Below are 19,470 nucleotides of genomic sequence, written 5' to 3' on the forward strand. Positions count from 1 at the left end.
GAGTCAGAGACACCAACAGTGAGTCAGAAATAAAGCCACATCCCTACAAAACCACAATCCAAATTAAATTCTGTGTGAACTTGCTTAAAATAAATATTGCTGCCCAAACCCCATCTTTTTAGTAAATACCAGCCTAACATCTTGGCAGAAGTACAGTGTATTAAACACATATTGCTACTATAAAATATACCAGAGTAGTCACCAACCAAGCTGCTAATTTAAAGTGGCAACATGCTATAAAATAACAGTGGATGGGAATAAACCAGCAGGAGTCAAACTGAGACACGCAGCACTGCTGGTGCTGCACGCCGGCCTTTAACTCCACCTGGTCCAAGCCAATAACCGAAACCATGAGCTGTTTTACTTATAAGCGTGAGTCCATCTATTTAAAAACTTTAACAGACACAGAGGCTACTGAATCATCTGAGTGGGTCATGTGCACTCTTAATTAGTACTGATAATCATGACAATATGACATATGTCCCATCAATGTTTGTTATATGCTAGTGATGACCAAAGTTTTTAACAGCTCTCGTCTCATCTTTCAAAATAAACTATAATGATGAATACAATATTGGTTAATCAAGCAAGATCACATTAATTTATTTTCATTCACCTCACAATGGCAGGACAATCATACAGTTGGTAGACATGCACCAAGAAGGCAAAACTAACGTGTTTTCATTAGACGGTAAATAGGAAAACAAACGGACACCTAACACCAGATATGTCCTGCAAGGTAGCAGACATGGCCACAGCAAAAAACCAATGAGTTGACAGCGAGGGCCGCCACTTTTAGGAGCAGTGGAAAGTTGAATACTTTTTTCACTTCAAGATATGTCAGTTGCATTTTTTTCATTCATATGTGATTTTTCGTTTTTTTCTTCTTTTTTTTTTTTTTTTAAATTATGTGCAAAGCAGCTGCTTTCCACATTATCTAATCTGGCCCCCATTCAAAAAAGTTCTGACACCCCTTTTATCTCCTAATGGTTAAAAAGACTGAATATGCTCATTTTTTGAGCATCAGGCAGTTCGAAACTTTAAAGCATGTTTACAAAGTGCTTTGACAAACAAGGCAAAACAGAAATGGTATACATAGATGGCAATACAACAACAGAAAGCCAACCAGTCCTGTTGAACACAAGAGAGACAAAACTTGGGTAGATATAGGATGAAAATAAAAGCAGAGGACAAATAATACAAGATGCTTAATGTTAATGTAAAATTATACAAAGAAGCAGACCAATAACAACAACAACAGAAACAATAAAAGCAGTAAAAAAACACAAATAAAAGGAAATAAAACAGATAAAACATAAATTATGGAAGTTAAAATAAGTAAAAAGAAACAAAAATAATAAAAATGTACAGGATGGTTTTATTCCATGTGAAACCCATGCTGGGAAAGAAAGTTTACCATCCCAAGAGAAAATTAGCAGCTTGAAATCTTGTTGTTGTCTAGTGTTTGTCTGTGCATTAATACAACTTCAGCTACCGTTCATGTGGAGTGCTGGATATACCCCTATATTTATTATTTTGATCTCAAATTGTGCCTTTACTCACAGTGTGAAGACGGCCTCAATTTTACTGCCCCTTAGGGTGCTCTTTGTGTCTTTAAAAACTGACTTTTGCATCAAAGCCACACTGCTGGCAATGCTACTACCTATGGTTCTGGAAAATCCAGGGAAAACCCCAGAGCTGTAAAAAACCTCCTCCTACCCACTGTGGTGAGGCCAGCATTTCTTAACAGCTTCACCGTGGTAACAATACAGTACAGCCATTATGCAATATGAGCACTGGAGATGTGGAGACACTGTGTCCTGCAAACCACTCTCCTGATAACCTGATGTACAAACATAATGACACAAATGCACACACAGCTCTGGGTCTCAACTTACATAATCATATAGATAGGAAAAACAGTGCGGTGCAGAGCAGCATGCTGACGTTTCCTTGTGAATACAGATATTTACCTAACCAGGCCTCCCAACGCATGATGCACAAAGTAAGCTACAAATGCGTATATACTACTAGCTGCCATCATAGATAAACTAACTCCCACACACGCACAAACAAACACATGGTGAAAGGGAGGTAGGATGGGAGGCAAATAAAGAGAGAAGTCAGAAGAATGGAAGTGCTGGTGTACCATTATAAACCAAAAACTTACTGTGTCTGCACTCTTTGAACAAGCTTTCAACCCTGCTGCCCTCTATTATTTGGCAAAAGGCACAAAAACAGATGCTTTGCAACAGTTTCCATCTTTTTTTTTTTTTTTTGGATTACTTTTTGCTTTGTACACTGCTGGTGGCAACAGCAAAACACGCCCAGATGTAACACTACTCAAGATCTCAGCTCAACTGAGCTTTGTGGCCCCAGCTGGTAAAGTTAACAATCTAGACAAACCATTTTTCCATCCTCAGAGAACCTTTTCAAATCACATCTGAGTTTAGTTATTGTGTAGCATGTTAGGGTACATTGTGTAACCTACATGAAGTACCAAGCCTCGGCAGCTGTTGCAAAGACAGGAGCGCATATACAAGCACACCCAGACACACACAGGAATGTCTGAATGTTTTTTCCTGGATCTAAATGTGGGTTTTCACATACCACATTCTTCCCTGGCCTTCTGTGTCCTGGGTGACCTCCCTAAAATTTCAGTGCCAGCCCACTTTAACTGCACTATGATCTCAGCGTTGCCGATGCTGCTCAAAGACAAAACGCACACATGAACGCACACTCGTACACACTTAACCAGATCAACTGCAGAGCAAAGCCTTTATGTTATGCAACAGCTATAGCTCCACTCTCCCCCTCGTTTTGAAGAGGGGTGGGGGGCTCGACAGTGGCTTGCAAAAATGGAGAAGTTGCACACAGGGTTAACATTGGCATTTTAGGTGCTTTGAGGCTCTTTGATTTGTATTTGGTCTTAAGGAGGTCCACTTTTTTGTGTCCTGATTTATACACCACTAGCAGAAATTATAGTTGAAACAACTGAGAAAATGTTTTGCTCGTCACAGGAAAATAAAATCAGGACTGCATAGAGTGTAATGAGGGGTGTGTACGGTGCATTAGCTGCACAAATACCCAGTAGCTCAACAGCAATCGCCATAAAGTTTTAAGAGTTTGCAACAGTTTATCCGACTCCATCGGCCTGCTTGCTGAAACTTGCATTTAAGAGGTGAATGAAAATACCAGCCTGCTGTGCAGATGAAAAGGAAGTACTTTGTTTTGGAAACAAATATGGATGCTATTAAACATGTCACCTGCTACCAACTTCCACATGCCAACAAATCCACAATGAATCATCAATAATGAGTCATCGACAACTTAGCATTCATTTCAAACTCAAGACCAGGCAAATCTGTTTTCGTGTGGCATGATGTGAGCTCACAGCTAAATGACTTCTTTCGCACAACAATGTTTCTCAAACTTCACAATCCTGTTTGCATTTCGTAAGCGCATTCTCCCTCTCATCCTAGCATTAGAGACATGCCAAATATTTCATGACGCCGTTCCCCATATAAGCATCTCAGTTCCTCTGAACGTTATGCAAGAGCTGCAGGCTTTAGGGCGTGACACGCTGAACATAGACCAGACATACATGCATGCAGGCAGGGGTCCAAAAAATGAATATGTGCAGGAAAGAGTGGGGGAGCAGAGCGAAAAGATAGATTGCAGGTGAAGAGGGCAAAGACAGAAACAGAGAAAGGGGGGTGGGCTGTGCATGTTGTGGAGCTCCCAGTGAGAGTGTGCAGGTTAATACGGAGCACTGCACATTACATAAGAAGAGCGAAGGCCTAAACACAAAAAGCTGGGGCAAGACTTTAGTAAGCCCTGTGGGAACAAACACACAAACACACACACACACACACACACACACACACACACACACACACACAAAAATAACTATTACCTATGGGAATAAGTGAGCTAACTGTGTTGGCATTATCATGATGACATGGAATTTCACTGCCTGACATATCTGATCGTACTTAAAGTTTTCTACCTCGTGAACATAATTTCAGAAAATTTTGTACATGCTGACTTTCTTTGTTGTTGTGCAGCTTTTTCTTTCCTGAGGCCTTTTTTTTGTCTGTTTGTTTTTTCTCCTAACAAACCTGACAAGAAGTAAAAATGAAACAGATCCCACTTTCACCTATCGTCCCTTCTTCTATGTCAGTGGTGTAAAGTTACTTATGTCTTATCCTAAATTCCTAAAACACTAAATCATCTCAGGGCTCTTACAGCTTAAGGCGAGTTAGATTTAAGACTTTTTAAGAGTTTTTATTGCCTCTCAAAGTAAAATTTAAGACCAATTTCACATTAACCAAAACTTATGGGAAAAAACATATATGACATCAACAACTCATTAATAACAATTTTGCCCAAATGTTTATTTCAACATAAAACATCACTTTTTGGTCAAAAGTTCTATGATCCACTTCAAATGCTTAAAAAATGTGAAACTTTCTTGAGTGAATCAACTTGAAAAACAAGAATATATTATGTTACTAAAGCAACAGTTTTGTTTGTCTTTCAAAAAGTAAGTTCATTTTTTATTTAATCAGATATGGTAAATGTTTATGAGTGTTGTTGGTTACTCTATCCTGATCTGCCTGATGTTGAAATTTGGAAAATGATCTAAAAAACAGATATTTGCAATTATTTTGAGATTTCACAAAGCAATGTCAGAAAAGAAATGATTCATAACATCCTTCTTCCTATGTCTTAGCATTTTTAAGACTTTTGAAAGATTGATTTCCGACATTTTAATGCCAATTAACGTCTATTTTTTTAGATGAATTAATTTAATGCCTTTTAAGACTTTTTAAGGATCCACAGCAACCCTGTTTAGTATTTTGCAAACTTAATGAACTAACCCAGTCAAAGCAAATAGTTTATCTGTGTTTTAAAAAACACAGGTAAACAGAGAAGAAATACAACAAAAGATGCATTAAAAGTATGAACAGGGCGAGCATCACCGACTGCAGGGTGACTCCCCTGTCCAAGGTGTATGAGAGCAGAAAAACAAAATTTGGCTCTACTAGTTTTTTGAACTTGGCGAATGATTGATTATACAAAGATTTGACTGAATGTCCTCACCTGTAGTATCTGGACTGCAGATAAGTGGAGCAGACAGCCTTGGAGACATGGCTGGCTGAGCCAAAGTCAATGACCTTGACTCTGTAGGGCTGCCTGGAGGGGTCCACCAGCATGATGTTCTCTGGTTTCAGGTCCGCGTGGATCAAACCCAGACACTTCAGCTTCTTCAAGGCTGTTCCCACCTGCGAAGATTTACATACAGAAAAGACAGATTAAATACGGTCATGTAAAGTCTCAACAAAACATTATCTTCAATGAGCATGGGTTCTTTATCTGTGTGTATGAGTTCTGCAAAGAACGTTACTTTACCTGCTGCAGAATGGGCCTGATGATTTTGAGTGGCAGTGGACTGAACTTGTTCTGTTTGAGGAAGTCATAAAGGTTTTGCTCCAGCATCTCAAACACCAAGCAGGTGTGGCTGCGGTGCTGAAAGCACTCCAGAGCACGCACCACATTGTGCTCGTCTGCATTTTCGCTGCTCAACCGGGCCAGGATCTCCACCTGGGGGGTTCAGGAACAAGAGAGGAAATAAAACAGGTTCAGTTCAGACCAACAAACCAAAAAGCTAAACAAAAGCAATAAGAAAACTGTTTTTGAGATCTAGCCAGACTTAACACTCTGTTTTAATCGAAATGGCAGAAGAGGTTGTTTTTCTAATGTAATATACTCTCTGGACGCCCCAACAAAATTACACTCACAAGCAACTAAGGCCACCAACCCAGCAATTTTTTTAAGTTAATCCACACATTTAACTATCACAATGATGATACATTTGCTCTGTCTTGTTCACACACATTTTCATGGACAGAATTTCAAAACATTTCAATAATTTATCAAGGACACATAATAAAAAAAAATTTTTTTGCTGCTGTTTTTCCAACATTTTAGCTTCAAATAAAATTTAAACATTATTTCAGCCAGCTGGCAAACATTTAGATAGAGAGAACACCCAAAGTGAAATTGAGGAAATTTATGTGAGGGCGAACAAAACATTTTCACACATTAATGCATATTAGCGTTTTATGTTACGTCAACAGCGAGTGAAATTAATTTTACATTGACATTTAGTGGAGGGTTTTCAGATTTCTTAAGATTTCTTCTTAAGCAATTTCATGACAAACATCCAAGACTTTTCCAAAACTTAAATGATTTTTTTATTAATTCAATGACTTTTCCAGGCCTGGAATATGTCATTGTGAAATTCCATAACGTTTGCAGGTTTTCCATGACTATAGGAACCCTGTCTACTCACACAACAAACGCACACAAATCCTCACCTCAATCTGTCCCTGACGTGCATAGGATGGGTGGTTCTTCAGTATTTTGATAGCCACCACTTCATTCGTTCCCCTCTTCCAGCACTTCACCACCTGACCAAAGGTGCCGCGGCCCAGAAACTCCAAGACCTCATAGCTGTTCTTCAGGGAGCACAGAACCTCGTGCTGGACTAACTGATAGTCACCATCCCCTGATCCAGTTCTGGTCACTGTAGCTCCTGCCACCGCCTCAGCACTGTTATTAGGCCTGACTTCGGTCCCATCCGCCTTGATTCCCATGCCGGTCACGGCCTCAACTCTGCTGTGTTGAGAGGGCCGCGTCCCACCACCCCCTACTCTGACAGTGTCTGCATTGTTCCCGGTGCTCGTTTGCAACATGGCCACAGGGGGAGGAAGTGAAGGTAGAGCAGATACCTCCTCCACTATCTGCATGGTTCCGACGCAGCTGTTCTCCCGCGGATGTTCTCCACCTTCACCGTCCTTCTGTTCACATCTCTGGGTGGCACCTGTGTCTAGAAGGTCGACGTATCCTCCTCCTGCTTGTACTATTCTGTTTATTCCCTCCTCCTCCTCTGCTCTGATACAGGCCCTCCTCAGTAGCCCGCAGTCCAAGCCTCCTCCCGATGGAGTTCCACCACTGTCTCTACGAAGCCTTACTTCCTGTGGGCCTCTGCTCTGGCAAAGAGATTCCTGGATCCCAGCTGGACCTTCTCCTTGTCTCTCCCAGTTCTCTTCCCTCTGTAATCCTACAGTCTGCAATGCCCACTCCTCCCTCTCGCTGAGCTGTAGTCCCCTGTGCAGTCCTGCTGAGTCAGCACCCGTCGAGGATGGGATAACGTTGTTGGGATAGGCAATGCCGTAGTTGACTCCAATCACATAGGTCTTGGACGTGGGTCGGTGCTGAAAGGCTCTGCTGGTGTTATTTCTGCGGTGAGCTTCGTCTTTGTGTCTGCTGGTACCGCTGCTGCTGGTTCCTAAGGCACTTGTTTGAGCTGAGTGCAGGTGTGATGGGTAGACCAAGACTTGTGAGGCCATACCTAGAGAAAGGACATAAATAAAATACAAATCATTATGTAACGAGTGAAGCAAAGTTAATGAAGTTTTTTTTATTTATTAAGGATTGAGACTGACTGCACTAAATCTGCCCCAGTTCAAAACACTTCTCAAAACCCACCTTTTCAAAGCTGCTTTTTTAATAATAATAATAACTTATCTTTATAGCATCTTTAAAAATAGAGTTTTCAAAGTGCTTTGACAAACAAAGCAACAACAGAAAGCCAAACAGTCCTACTGAACACAAGCGAGACTAAACTAGGGTAGAGTTAAGATAAAATTAGGGGAAGAGGACAAATAATTCAAGATGCAGGACACATAACGTCGATAAAACAAAAGACTTAGACCAAAAACAACAACAACAACAACAGAAACAATAAAAGCAATAAAATCAGAAACAAATGGAAATATAGATAAACACCTACAAATGTGTTATTTAGTATATTTTATGATATTTTATAACTTACGTTAAGTGTCTGCGTATCATGGAAAGACCTCTATAAATAAAACGTATAACATAATTATCATTATTTAAATGATCATTTAATGTGCTAAGATAACCTATGCCTACATGTAAATATCAAAATGAGACACTGTTAATAATCACTGAATAAAAACTCCCATCAGCCAAAAATTTGTGTACACAGAAGTGAAGTGGTTAAGTGCAAAGTACCACCTCCCTTATGACCATCCTACTGAGCAAGACTGCAGTCTAAATAAAGCAATCACAAGCTGCCAAAGCGAATACACTTCTAAGCCATCATGTCATCCTTACTGGAAGGAGAACTGGCTCACTGTAATCAGAGAAGGGGGAAGCCCGTTGCATCTCCGGCCTGTCCCTGCAAGCTGCACTGGAGGGTCAGTTTCACACTGAGTAGAACCGCAAAGCAAGCAGTACACCAGGGGGAAATGATACATCAGGAAGCATGATAGGTGCTCTCTAACTTGGTGACATTTTACAAATACACCTATGCACTGAATGACTGTCAGCTGATCCCATTGATAGATAAACTTTTCTGCCCGTGACGCTACTGAAATGTTGTTTAATGAGCCATACACATTACTTTTGTTCTTGTTACCACCAAGCAGCATTCTTCAGTTTTTATCTGCTCCAAAATCAGGGTGTAATGACACATTGATTTGGACTGATATAAATTCAATGAACAACGTCCCGACATTATCAATGCAAGGTAAAAACATCAATACATGTATCCCTTTTCCACCAAAGGTAGTGGGTGTAAACCAGCTAAAAATAGGTTATAGATTGCTTTCCCACTGCCAGTAGAGCACAGCTGTGTATACGGCTCTGCAGCAGACAAAAGTGTGTGTGTGTGTGTGTGTGTGTGTGTGTGTGTGTGTGTGTGTGTGTGTTTTAGTTGTTTTGGTGTGTCTGTTCAACATCACGTACAGGCCAGAGAACAGGTAAACAGTAGGAAGCAGCATGGGACGGAGGTCTGTGAAAACTTTTCGGTAGTTACTTCTCTTTATATATCTCTTACTTTTTCAAAATCTGTACAGACTAATTTTGATCTATGTTTAAGTGCTGCTTAGGAGCAGATGGACAGTAATTTATGGTGGCTCATCATTGTATCCCGCTGGTTAAGGAGCTGAAATTAGTGTGTTCACAGAAAATCTCACTTTTATTGTAGTTTTTTCAAAGGGGAGACATTTTACACATACGTCCATTTAAGTAAAAAAAGAAAAAAGGATTCAAGTCTTAATTATAGTGATAGAGCACCAAAACTAACCCTTCTGCTTTTATTCCTTTGGGGGTTGCTGCTTCCAATAATAATCATCATCATCATCATCATCATAATCATAATAACAATTCTGTAATACTGTGAAACCGCAATATTTTAAAAGATGTTTATCATACTGGGAAAATCTCAAACTGTTGCAACCCTAAATCTGAGTTAATCAAATGCTTTAGTATATTCAGCCGAGGAACTCCACGGTGAGCTTTGCTGGCTGCTATTTTGTTTTATAGCCTGTGCACTGAAACTGCTGATTTAGCTCAGTGACAGTTCATAGCAATATAATTAGTCTCACTGTACTTCTAAATTTTGAGATCTTCAATGCCAACATCAAACTTGTACTCAAAAAAAGTGTACAGGATGCAAATTTTTGCTTATACAGCAAATAAAATATTGGCTTATGATCACAAATGTCAACCTTCGCTTTACATCTACTTTTAAAAGTGGCCCATACCTGACATCCAAGTTTACACTCAAAACAACCCGCATGCATACATGAATATGGTTCAGATGTCTTGCAAATCATAATCTGCAAAAGAAAAATGAGAGAGAATGATCGTTTCTTTAGCCCTTGATAAGACACCAGAAGTGTTACTCACCAGGGTTGTAAATCAGCACCAGCCAAAGCTTGTAAAATATGTGATTGGCTGCTAGATTTGCCTCACTCACTAGCCAATAAAAAAACAATGGTAATCTATAGATATTGCAATCCACCAGCCATCGTAGCAGGTGGACAAAAAGTTCATTTCCAACCCTGTTATTCACCCTTGGAAAACTCATAACTGGGATTTAAATGAAAGTTGCTCTGGCACATATTTGATTTGTAATGATTTAATAATGCCATATGTGCTGTAAATGTTGATCAACCCTGGGGAAAACAAAATAAAAAATCCACCCCATGCATTTTTTGAAAGCTAAAACATTCAATACTCTGATTAGTGCCACACAGGCCAGTCATGCAAGTGTGTGGCTACGGAAACAAGTTTTTCATTTAGCTGATAAAAGTAAATTGAGTATATTATAAATAGGGAGTCAAACATGACAGAGTATATCAAATTTGCAACAATTTCCAATTTCATTAAGTATTGTAAAGTCTCTCCAAGTTTTTAAGGAACATTCCTTTCCACGCAGCAAGTCACGACACTGTGAGAATATGGCAGAAAATAGGCAGAGGCCAAGCCTGTCAGCCACACTTCCTGAATATTTCCAAACAGAGCCATAGATTGTGCCTGACTGGGCTAACACTCAGGTCAGGTGATTCCAGTTTTAAGGCTACATCACACATGTTGCACAAACACACTCATGAAGCTGGCTGTCTTACACACAGTGTTTTGTTCTACAAGAAAGGCCTGCTGGGAGCCAGTGGCCTTCCCAACTACTGACACCGTCACACACAGGCTCAGACAGGCTGAGGGGTGTGCCTCAACGACAACATGGCAATATAGCACACTTCATTTCTCATGACTTGTGGGGCTGCTGAGTTTTACCTGATATGCTGCAGACAGAGCAACATTTTTTGCATTTCTAGCACATACTAGAAAGTTCTGTTGTTTTTTTTTTAACAAAAAATACATGTCCAGACAAACATGTACAAATAGTGTCAGTGCTGTTGAATCACCATGATATGTCAGTGCATGTCACAGCCTAAGAGACAACCAACAAACAACACATAACAGCTATAGTTCCTCTCCTCACAGCTCTGCCTTTTTATTCACTGTATTTACTCTACTTTATGGGCTTTAGTTATTTTTGTTTGTTTGTGTTACATGTGATGAATCGGTATTAATTTATAGTTGTTAACTGTTTGTTTGAAAAACTCAAACAAACATTAATTACTAATATGGGTCGACCAATATTGTTTTTAAAAGCCAATACTGATATCAAGTATTAGTACTTTATGAGACCAATAACCGATATTTGGAATCGATATACATTTACAATAATAATGAAAATCTTTGTCAAACTTTAGAATTTGGAATTTAGAAACTCCAACACAAAACTTTGTTTAAATGTCTTTAGCAAATGTTTATTCAGAACTGAAAGGTTCAACTTCATATACAGGAGGTTCCCACCAACCTTTTTTTATTAAGTCAAGTGAAGATTTAAATAAAGAGGAAATGAATTAAAATAGCTCCCTGAGATTTTATAAAGTAAAAGTTCTTCCCACGCTGACACTTTCTTTGCATGTATTACAGACTGCCTTCCCTGGTGCTGCCTGAGTGTAATATGCACACTTTTTCATGAATTAATTTTATCAGCGATCATTAAAATAAAACACTCAAAATGCCAAATATTGGCCCCAATACTCATTTGACCCCTCATAAGAATGCACATATTGTATCAAAATTGAGCATCTCATTAGGTATCCACAAAAATTTTATCTGCCATCATACAAACAAAATGCTGATATGGATAATTGGCAAAATGCCAAATATCGGCCCCAATAATCTGTCGACCCCTAATTACAAGTTATATATACACACACACACGCAAAACATGTGTTTATATGTAAACATGTACATATGAGATATGTATGTTTAAACATGTACTGCATAAATATATATTATTCTATGATATAAATGCCCTGCCTTTAAAAGCCTACTGAATCAAACTTATTAAAAAGCATTGCTATGTCCAAACTTTTCTTTCATCCAATAACTTCCTCGTGCAACATATAAAAGTCACTGGCTATAAATAAATAAGAGAACCACCAATATGACCTGCAAATGAATCTTCCCTGTGTATGCTTGACAAGGTGCCATACCCATCAGTCAATAAGGGATACTGGCATAGACACAGCTGTGATACCTCCTGCTCTATCTGCACACTGCCAGTTTAGGTATCCTGATACTCTGCAGGACGTCGAGATCCAAGCCTGAAATGGAGAGCCATGACACAGACCTGTGTGTGTGTGTGTGTGTGTGTGTGTGTGTGTGTGTGTTTGTGTGTTTGTGTGTGTTCTGTGCATGTGTGTTTGGTGTTTTTTAAAGTTGTAAAAGAAAGCCAGCTGTACACGCCATTAGTTACTGATCAATCTAGGAGACAGTTAACATATGAGAGGGGTGGTGGGTGGTGTGTGTGTGTGTGTGTGTGTGTGTGTGTATGTATTTGGGGGAAGGGCAACACCAGCCCAGGCACCTGTTGAAACTTATGTTGCAAGTGACAGGCAGCATAATAATGGGTGTGTTACACCATCTAGAATAGTTGATAGCTAACTTAAATTAACCTTAAAAAAAACAAATTTCGATTTACATGTAACGTTAATGTGAGGCAAATACTGCGTGACTTTTACTAACGTTAACTTTTGACGTTACTTTCTGTCCATTTCCATACCTTTTCAAAGTAACGACTCATAAAATACTTTGCGAAAGTTACTCGAAATTAAAAATATAAACAAATGCATGCTTTCAACACACCCCTGAATAACCATAAATCGTCGTTTGCTCTAACTAATTAGCTTTCGTTGCTAACACTTGCAAACGGGAACAAACTGAAGTTGGCTAGCTTACGTTAGCAAACACGCTAGCAACGAGCATTTCAACGTTAAAACAGCTCAAGAGACCAACACAGCCACAACACCGAAAACATATCTGAGAGCCAGTTTAGTCAGATAAAGTGACATACCTTCAGTAAGACCTGTAAATCGTTTCACCCAGAGCGTCAAGGAACAGGCTAGCAACGAGGAGCCGCACCACAGTGAAATCCTGCAACGATGCTGCTGCTGCCATCTTGTTCAACGACGAGAGAGACTTTTCACACATTTGAGGCTTCAAATAACGCAAACAACGGGCTATTGCGAGAGCCAGCCGCGACCCATGGTTCCGACAGCCGTCTCAGGTGTGGCCGAGCGTTGCCGTTGTCCTCTGTTCAGGGCAGGGAAGCCGCGTTTCCAAACTTTTGCATGGTATGATACGCCGCGTCCCCGACAAAGATAGCCGCTGGCTGCTAGCTGTTGCTGCTGGTTCGGTAGCTTGTTGCTTCTCCGCATGTGTGGAATGTTGGGGAGGGGAGAGACAGAGACAGAGACAGAGAGAGAGACAGGGACAGAGAGACACAGGGAGACACACACACACACAGAGAAATAAACTATAAACGTCCCTGTGACAACTGATTAAAACATTTATCTTCAGTGATCTCTCAACGTTATAGTATAGAATTACGGAAGCATACACGGATTAAAGCTAAAATGAAAAAGTCTTTTTTTTTTTTAAGATTTAAAATTTAGCAAACTCCAACACAAAACTTGAGCAGGGAAATAGATGCATGTAGATGTACACGAATGGAAAGAGTGACAGAAAGTTTGGCTAAAATTTGGCTTGAATTAGTAAGAATTAGGGGTGACTCATAATAGTTTTTCAGGGCCGAAACCTATACCAATACCGCTACAGATTGTAAGTACTTAATGAAACCGAAAACCGATATTTGCATACCGATTTGCATATACAATGAAAATGAAAATATTTCAGTCGAAATTTAGAATTTGGAAGATGACAAACTCCAACACAAAACTTTGTTTAAATGTCTTAAGTAGATGTTTATTAAAAACTGAAACTTTTAACTTCATATACAGCAAGTTCCTAACAACAATGTGTGTGTGTGTGTGTGTGTGTGTGTGTGTATATATATTCTTTTCTACTTTTATTATCTATTTTACCCTATTTTCTAATATTGTTATTTGGGTTATCTGTTGTTAATTTTATTCAATTGTTCTTTGGCAACACATGTCAAATGTCCTGCCAATAAAACCTATTGAATTGAATTGATTAAAAAGCACTGCTATGTCCAGACTTTTCCTTCATCCATTAACCTCCTCATGCAACATGTAAAAGTCACTTGCTATAAATTAACAAGTGAACTGTTGATTTTGTTTATACAGTTTGTGTAGTTTGTACTTACTGTATTATGTGTGATGACTGAATAAAAACACTACAAAAAACAATTAAATAAACTTAAACGCCTATGTGAATGTATGCTTGAATTTAAAGTGTTTTTGTGTTTATATAATCACCTGTTGAGCTGTATTCATATTAGTCTAATTTACTGAACACCTTTAAAATCTGCCCACATACATCCAATGATTGAACTGTATCTCATCTTGTCATACACATGGCTGGATTTTCAATCAAGAAAAGTGGGCAGCTGCCCCGGGTCTCAGGTTCACTGTGTGTCAGTTGGCTTTGGTAATTTGATAATTGTAAATTCACAAGACAATTGCATGAACTATAATATCAAATGCCTTATTACCTAATGGTGTGACTGTATCTTTTGGCTGGGCTAGTTCTAATAATCAGTGTAATTATGTAATGTCATGTAATTATTATTTTAGTTCAAGTACAGAAATCTTACTAGAAAATGACTTTGGTTGATTTTTAAGTCACCTATTAGAATATTACTTGAGTATAAGTCATAAAGTATATGATATTTACTGTACTTAAGTATCAAAAATAGTTTTATTAGGCCTGTATTAAATGTACTTAAGTATTGACAGTAAAAGTACAAGTAAATGCTGTTAATAACAAAGCAAGCGGTCAGAATTTTGAGAATTATGGAGTATACTTCTTGGTAACATACACCACCTTAAAAATGCAGCATATTTTACAGTTGAAGAAAATCAAGGTCTTGTTTACAATTTAAAAGGATGTTAAGAAATCCAGTGTTTCCGTCCCTCCCATTCCTTCATTAATACGCCCATCAATTCCTCCCTTTCTCCTGTCTCCCTTCCTTCCCTATGTTTTATGTAGCTAAAATATGGGGAAATTTTATTTAAGGTAATGATGTGGAGTTAAACTAAAAGTTGAAAGAAATATAAAAACACAAGTAAAGTACAGATACTCCCAAAAGAACTTAAGTACTGTCATGAAGTATTATTACTTAAATAAAATAAAATACAATTACACCACTGCAAACAACTTTATTTTAGTTTATGTTGTGCTGGCATGGTGCAAAATTCCTAATAAAGCTACCACAAACAAACTGACACAAAAAAACACACAGGTAATATTACAACAGCACAAGAAAACTGGTTGTTCGTGGGTATCTGGTGCAGTGGCGGCCTAAGGGGAGGCCAGAGGGGGCCACGGCGGGCCTGATGCAAATTCTGCCTCCTCTACCCCAAAGATAGAGATGAGATAAACTAGAATACCTAAAGCATCCATTGCTTTACCAATCATGTCAACATAACTTGTTGGGAGGGGGTTAAATAAGGCTCTAAATATTGGTGAGGGAACAACTGACATGGCAGCCTGTTGTCATTCTGAAGTTGTCAAATACCACGGCTTTTGCAGTGCTGTCGATGTAAGATCCCGATGCCTAAAGCCACCTTTCACATCTGCATGATACGCTGCTGGATGTTGTCAGCTGAGAACATGGCCGGACCGAAGCGTTTGCAGTGTTATTATATACTGCAGGACTGCTGGCGACATCATTACCAGCTTACGGTTAAAGTAATTAACACAATAATGTATCAATAATTACAGCCAATGATATAATATAGATTATTCTGAAATGGGCCAAATTCTGCATAATGATTACTTTTAGTTTTGGTACTTTAAATAAATTTTGATGCTAATACTGTTGTACTTTTACTCATGTAAAGATTTGAATGTAGGACTTTTGTTTGTAACAGAGTATTTCTACACTGTAGTGTTGCTACTTTGACTCAAGTAAAAGATGTGAATACTTCTTTCAACATTGGTTAATGTCATACCGTTTGAATAAATGTGTCAAGAATGTGAGTGAAAGGTCTTCCAGGACTTTTTCACAACAGACATTTTGACCTGTCACAGTAAAAACACGTGTCTCTAAAATTATTCAGTATTCACACCTGCGCTTTTATACTGTGACATGTCCAAAGTCAGCTACAGAAAAACTGCTTTTCCATTAGAAAATCTACAAATCCAGAAAGAAATGCACAAACTGTAGTCAGTAACCAGGTTTTGGGATGTAACTGCTCTCTGACTGGGTCAAATGCAGGGAAGGCCTTTCGCCAGAGATCAGTTAAGTAAAACTTCTTACTCTCATGTGGCTTACAACACTGCCATCCAAAATTACATCATATTATACCATCAAATACTTGTAAGGCCCCATCACTTAACAGAATTTAACAAATGTGGACAAACGTCCAATTGAATCAGACAAAAACATGCAAGAGCTCACACCACCAAGCTGAACTGGGCCAAGTTTGCATTTAAATTGGGACTCACAAAAGATCATTAAAATTCCCAATCGCTCACACACTTTTGTTCAGCTTGTCTCATCTTGCACTTATTAGATTGTTCTATTTGTAATGGGGCTCGTGTGGCTCACGTGTTCAAACACATACGAGAAGTTAAACACTTTACAGTCGATGGTCCGTCATTGAGACAGTAACTTAGAAATGTAGTGAAATGGAAGTAACAGTTCATTTGTTGCTCATTTAGGGCTGTTATGAAATTATTTTGCTTCTAGTTACAAGACAAAAACAGCAGAATATACCAGAATTGTGTGTATTAATGATTAAACTGTTACATCAGATTAATTGGAGTTCTGGTTCCACCTAGTGTCATGTATATAAATTACATGCAGGCAGTTTGGTGGAGAAAATGATAGTTTTTTTCCACACAATATTTAAATGTTTTTTTGACTGAAAACAAGTCAGAAAACCAGCCAATAAAGCTAGAGTACAATGTCAGGATGATGGTTAGTCACTACTAAATCACTGCGTAAAGAAATGGCCAACAAATTACAAACCTAAAAGGTCATCAACGTAAAATGATTTAGTCTTTGATTTCAAAAAAAGGTGTTTAATGAAGAAATTATCCAGGCCAACGAACCACTAGAGCCCTTGAATCTGATAAAAGCACACCAACAAAAAGCAAAACCAACAGCAAATTGAGAGATGAAAGAAATGACTCAGCTGTGTGGAACAAACAATGCTTTTATTGGCATTTTGGATGAACATTCAAAGACAAACAGTGTGATTAATGCGACCAGTCAATGATCATGTGTTATTCATTTGGAGAACAGGCAACGTCATCCTGCCTGGATTAGTGAAGAAACATTACAACCACTGTTAAGTATTCGGTGGTGAGATGAGTGTGTGAAATATTACACAAAACAAAGTGTTTGTCAAAAGTAAATATTCTAAACATCTTATAAACCATCAGAAATGTTATGAATAAATCAACACAATTTAAAAACTAAATAACAGTTAAACAGATCAACAGTTCAAGTTGGTCCATAACACCAGTCTGGCTTCCTTTGAGTACACATCACTTTATCCTGGTTCTTTTCCTTAAAACTAATGTACTGCAAAATACCGTATTTGTGCACAAAAGTCTACATACCCTTTATTTTCATGTTGCCATATGGCTCAAGTTTTTTGTTTGTTTGTTTCAAAAGTAGGAAGTTCTTCTTGTTATATGAGCATGTTGCCTATTTATTTTTAAAACATACTATATTATAATTTTGGTCACATTTTGATACTGCATGGAAGAGCCCCTACAGTCCCGAAAGGTGATATTTTATTTTGTGTACACACGTTTTTTAACTTGTGTTAAAAAGTAATTATCTTGTGGGAAATAGTTTTTATCTTATGCACACATGGTCAATATTTGTTCCCACAAGCTCATTTACTTGTTCCCACAAGACAATAACGAGTTCCCAAAAGACAGTAACTTGCTCCCACAAGAAAATTAGTTTGTTCCCACAGGATAATTAATTAGTTCCCACAATAAAGTGATTTCAGAGGATAATTAACTTGTTCCCACAGGATAACTAACGTGAATTGCTGTATTTCAGATCTTTTAATTCCTCATGCGCCAGTATTGAGATTAAGATCTTAAATTAGACAATGATACATTTGATAAGCAATTTTGACATACATGTGTTTATCAGGATTTCTTCCAGTTTTAATTCAGTTTGGCAGAGACCCGAAACAGACTTAGTGAAGATGCTTACTGACGCATATGTTCAATTACAAATCCAGTGTATGTTTTCATTTTTAATCCGCTGCAACAAACACATACCAAAATGTTCTGTTACTCGAAACCAAGTAAATCTTGCAAGCCCGAATAAGAATTATTTGATCTCAAGCAAAGATGTGAAGTGTAATGAGTTTCTGTATCCACTGTAACCGCTTACAATTGCAGTGTAAAAGACAGCATGCAGTCACCTGTTATATTGGTCATTCTCTTTAACGTGTTTTTGCTCGACTGATTCAACTGCGTCAGCAGCAGAGATTGAAAACTGTCACGTCTTTAGTACAGAATACTTGGCCAAAGTTTGTATTTATCAAATGTCTTTGTGCAGGTCTCAGTTTTCCTATGAGTGATGCATATTGAGTGCTACTGTTATCAGAGTGCAAGCACTTCATCAGCGTTCTTAGACTAGGAAATGACTCCCGTCTCTGCCAGTATTCACTGTAATAGAGCTCCGTTATGAGTCATCAGGAGACACTGGTCAGGCAAATTCTGTTAAAGGAGATTTGTTTGATAAATGCTTTATAATCTGATGATTAAGGTTTCATACTGGTCCCCTTTCAACAACATCCTTTGTAAACTTGCATGCCCTTACATTAGAGAGCAATGTCACCGTTTCTTTGGAGATTTACTGAACATTTCTCACAAACACCACCAATTTTTGCAAGCATGTGTTCTTTTTGCATCCCATGCAAGATGAGTAATAAGAATTATTCATTTTCTGTCACTGAACACAAGCGCTGCTAGTGTATCGCTTCATCCATCAGTTAGCTTGTTTGTGTTATTGTGTGACTTTGTTGTTTAAAAGGGTTTGTTTAGACTCACCAAAGTCACACGATAACAAAAACAAGCAACTGCTGGAGGAAGCAGTAGACAAGCAGCTTCTGTGTTCAGCGAGATAAAATTACTGTTTTTCTAAAAGGAGTCGAGTGGTTTTGATGAGAGCATAAATGGGGAACTAAAGTCGCTAATGGCTTCTCTGTCAAAAATAGGCTGTCTGACAGAAAGTTAAAGCACTAAAATACTCTCAATATAGCGTACACTTGACATGTATTTATTGAAGAGATTCATGAGACGGAAAGACTGACTTTTCACCTAAGACTGAGAAAGGACGTTTACATCGCAAGATGGATAAAATGGAGGACATATTTATAGGAACGTGTCTGGTGGCTCGCCGCGCCCATCCTCACTTCTTGAAATATAACTTTCCCCTTTTTTTGGCTGTCTGTTTTGTTAATCAAGGTAAATGATTTGTAATTTATTAAGTGCTGTAATAGGCCTCTTGCTTACAGCTCATAACATGGTATGTCTGTTATCCAGATA

The 19,470-nt window shown here is 38.4% G+C and overlaps 1 protein-coding gene across 1 annotated transcript in view; it reads right to left on the reverse strand.

The window, feature by feature from the left end:
* Positions 1 to 13,147, reverse strand: part of LOC121950195 (homeodomain-interacting protein kinase 3-like) — a 39,686-nt gene extending 26,539 nt beyond the window's left edge. The window contains exons 1-4 of the mRNA XM_042496120.1: positions 12,815 to 13,147; positions 6,384 to 7,420; positions 5,416 to 5,607; positions 5,107 to 5,288 (exon numbers count right to left, since the gene is read on the reverse strand). Of these exons, the coding sequence (XP_042352054.1) occupies positions 5,107 to 5,288; positions 5,416 to 5,607; positions 6,384 to 7,418 (1,409 nt within the window). The 5' untranslated portion in view covers positions 7,419 to 7,420; positions 12,815 to 13,147. The remainder of the gene's footprint in view (positions 1 to 5,106; positions 5,289 to 5,415; positions 5,608 to 6,383; positions 7,421 to 12,814) is intronic.
* Positions 13,148 to 19,470: the final 6,323 nt, after the last annotated feature.

Source organism: Plectropomus leopardus, chromosome 11, assembly GCF_008729295.1.
Source record: "Plectropomus leopardus isolate mb chromosome 11, YSFRI_Pleo_2.0, whole genome shotgun sequence".
In the NCBI taxonomy this organism is placed as follows: domain Eukaryota; kingdom Metazoa; phylum Chordata; class Actinopteri; order Perciformes; family Serranidae; genus Plectropomus; species Plectropomus leopardus.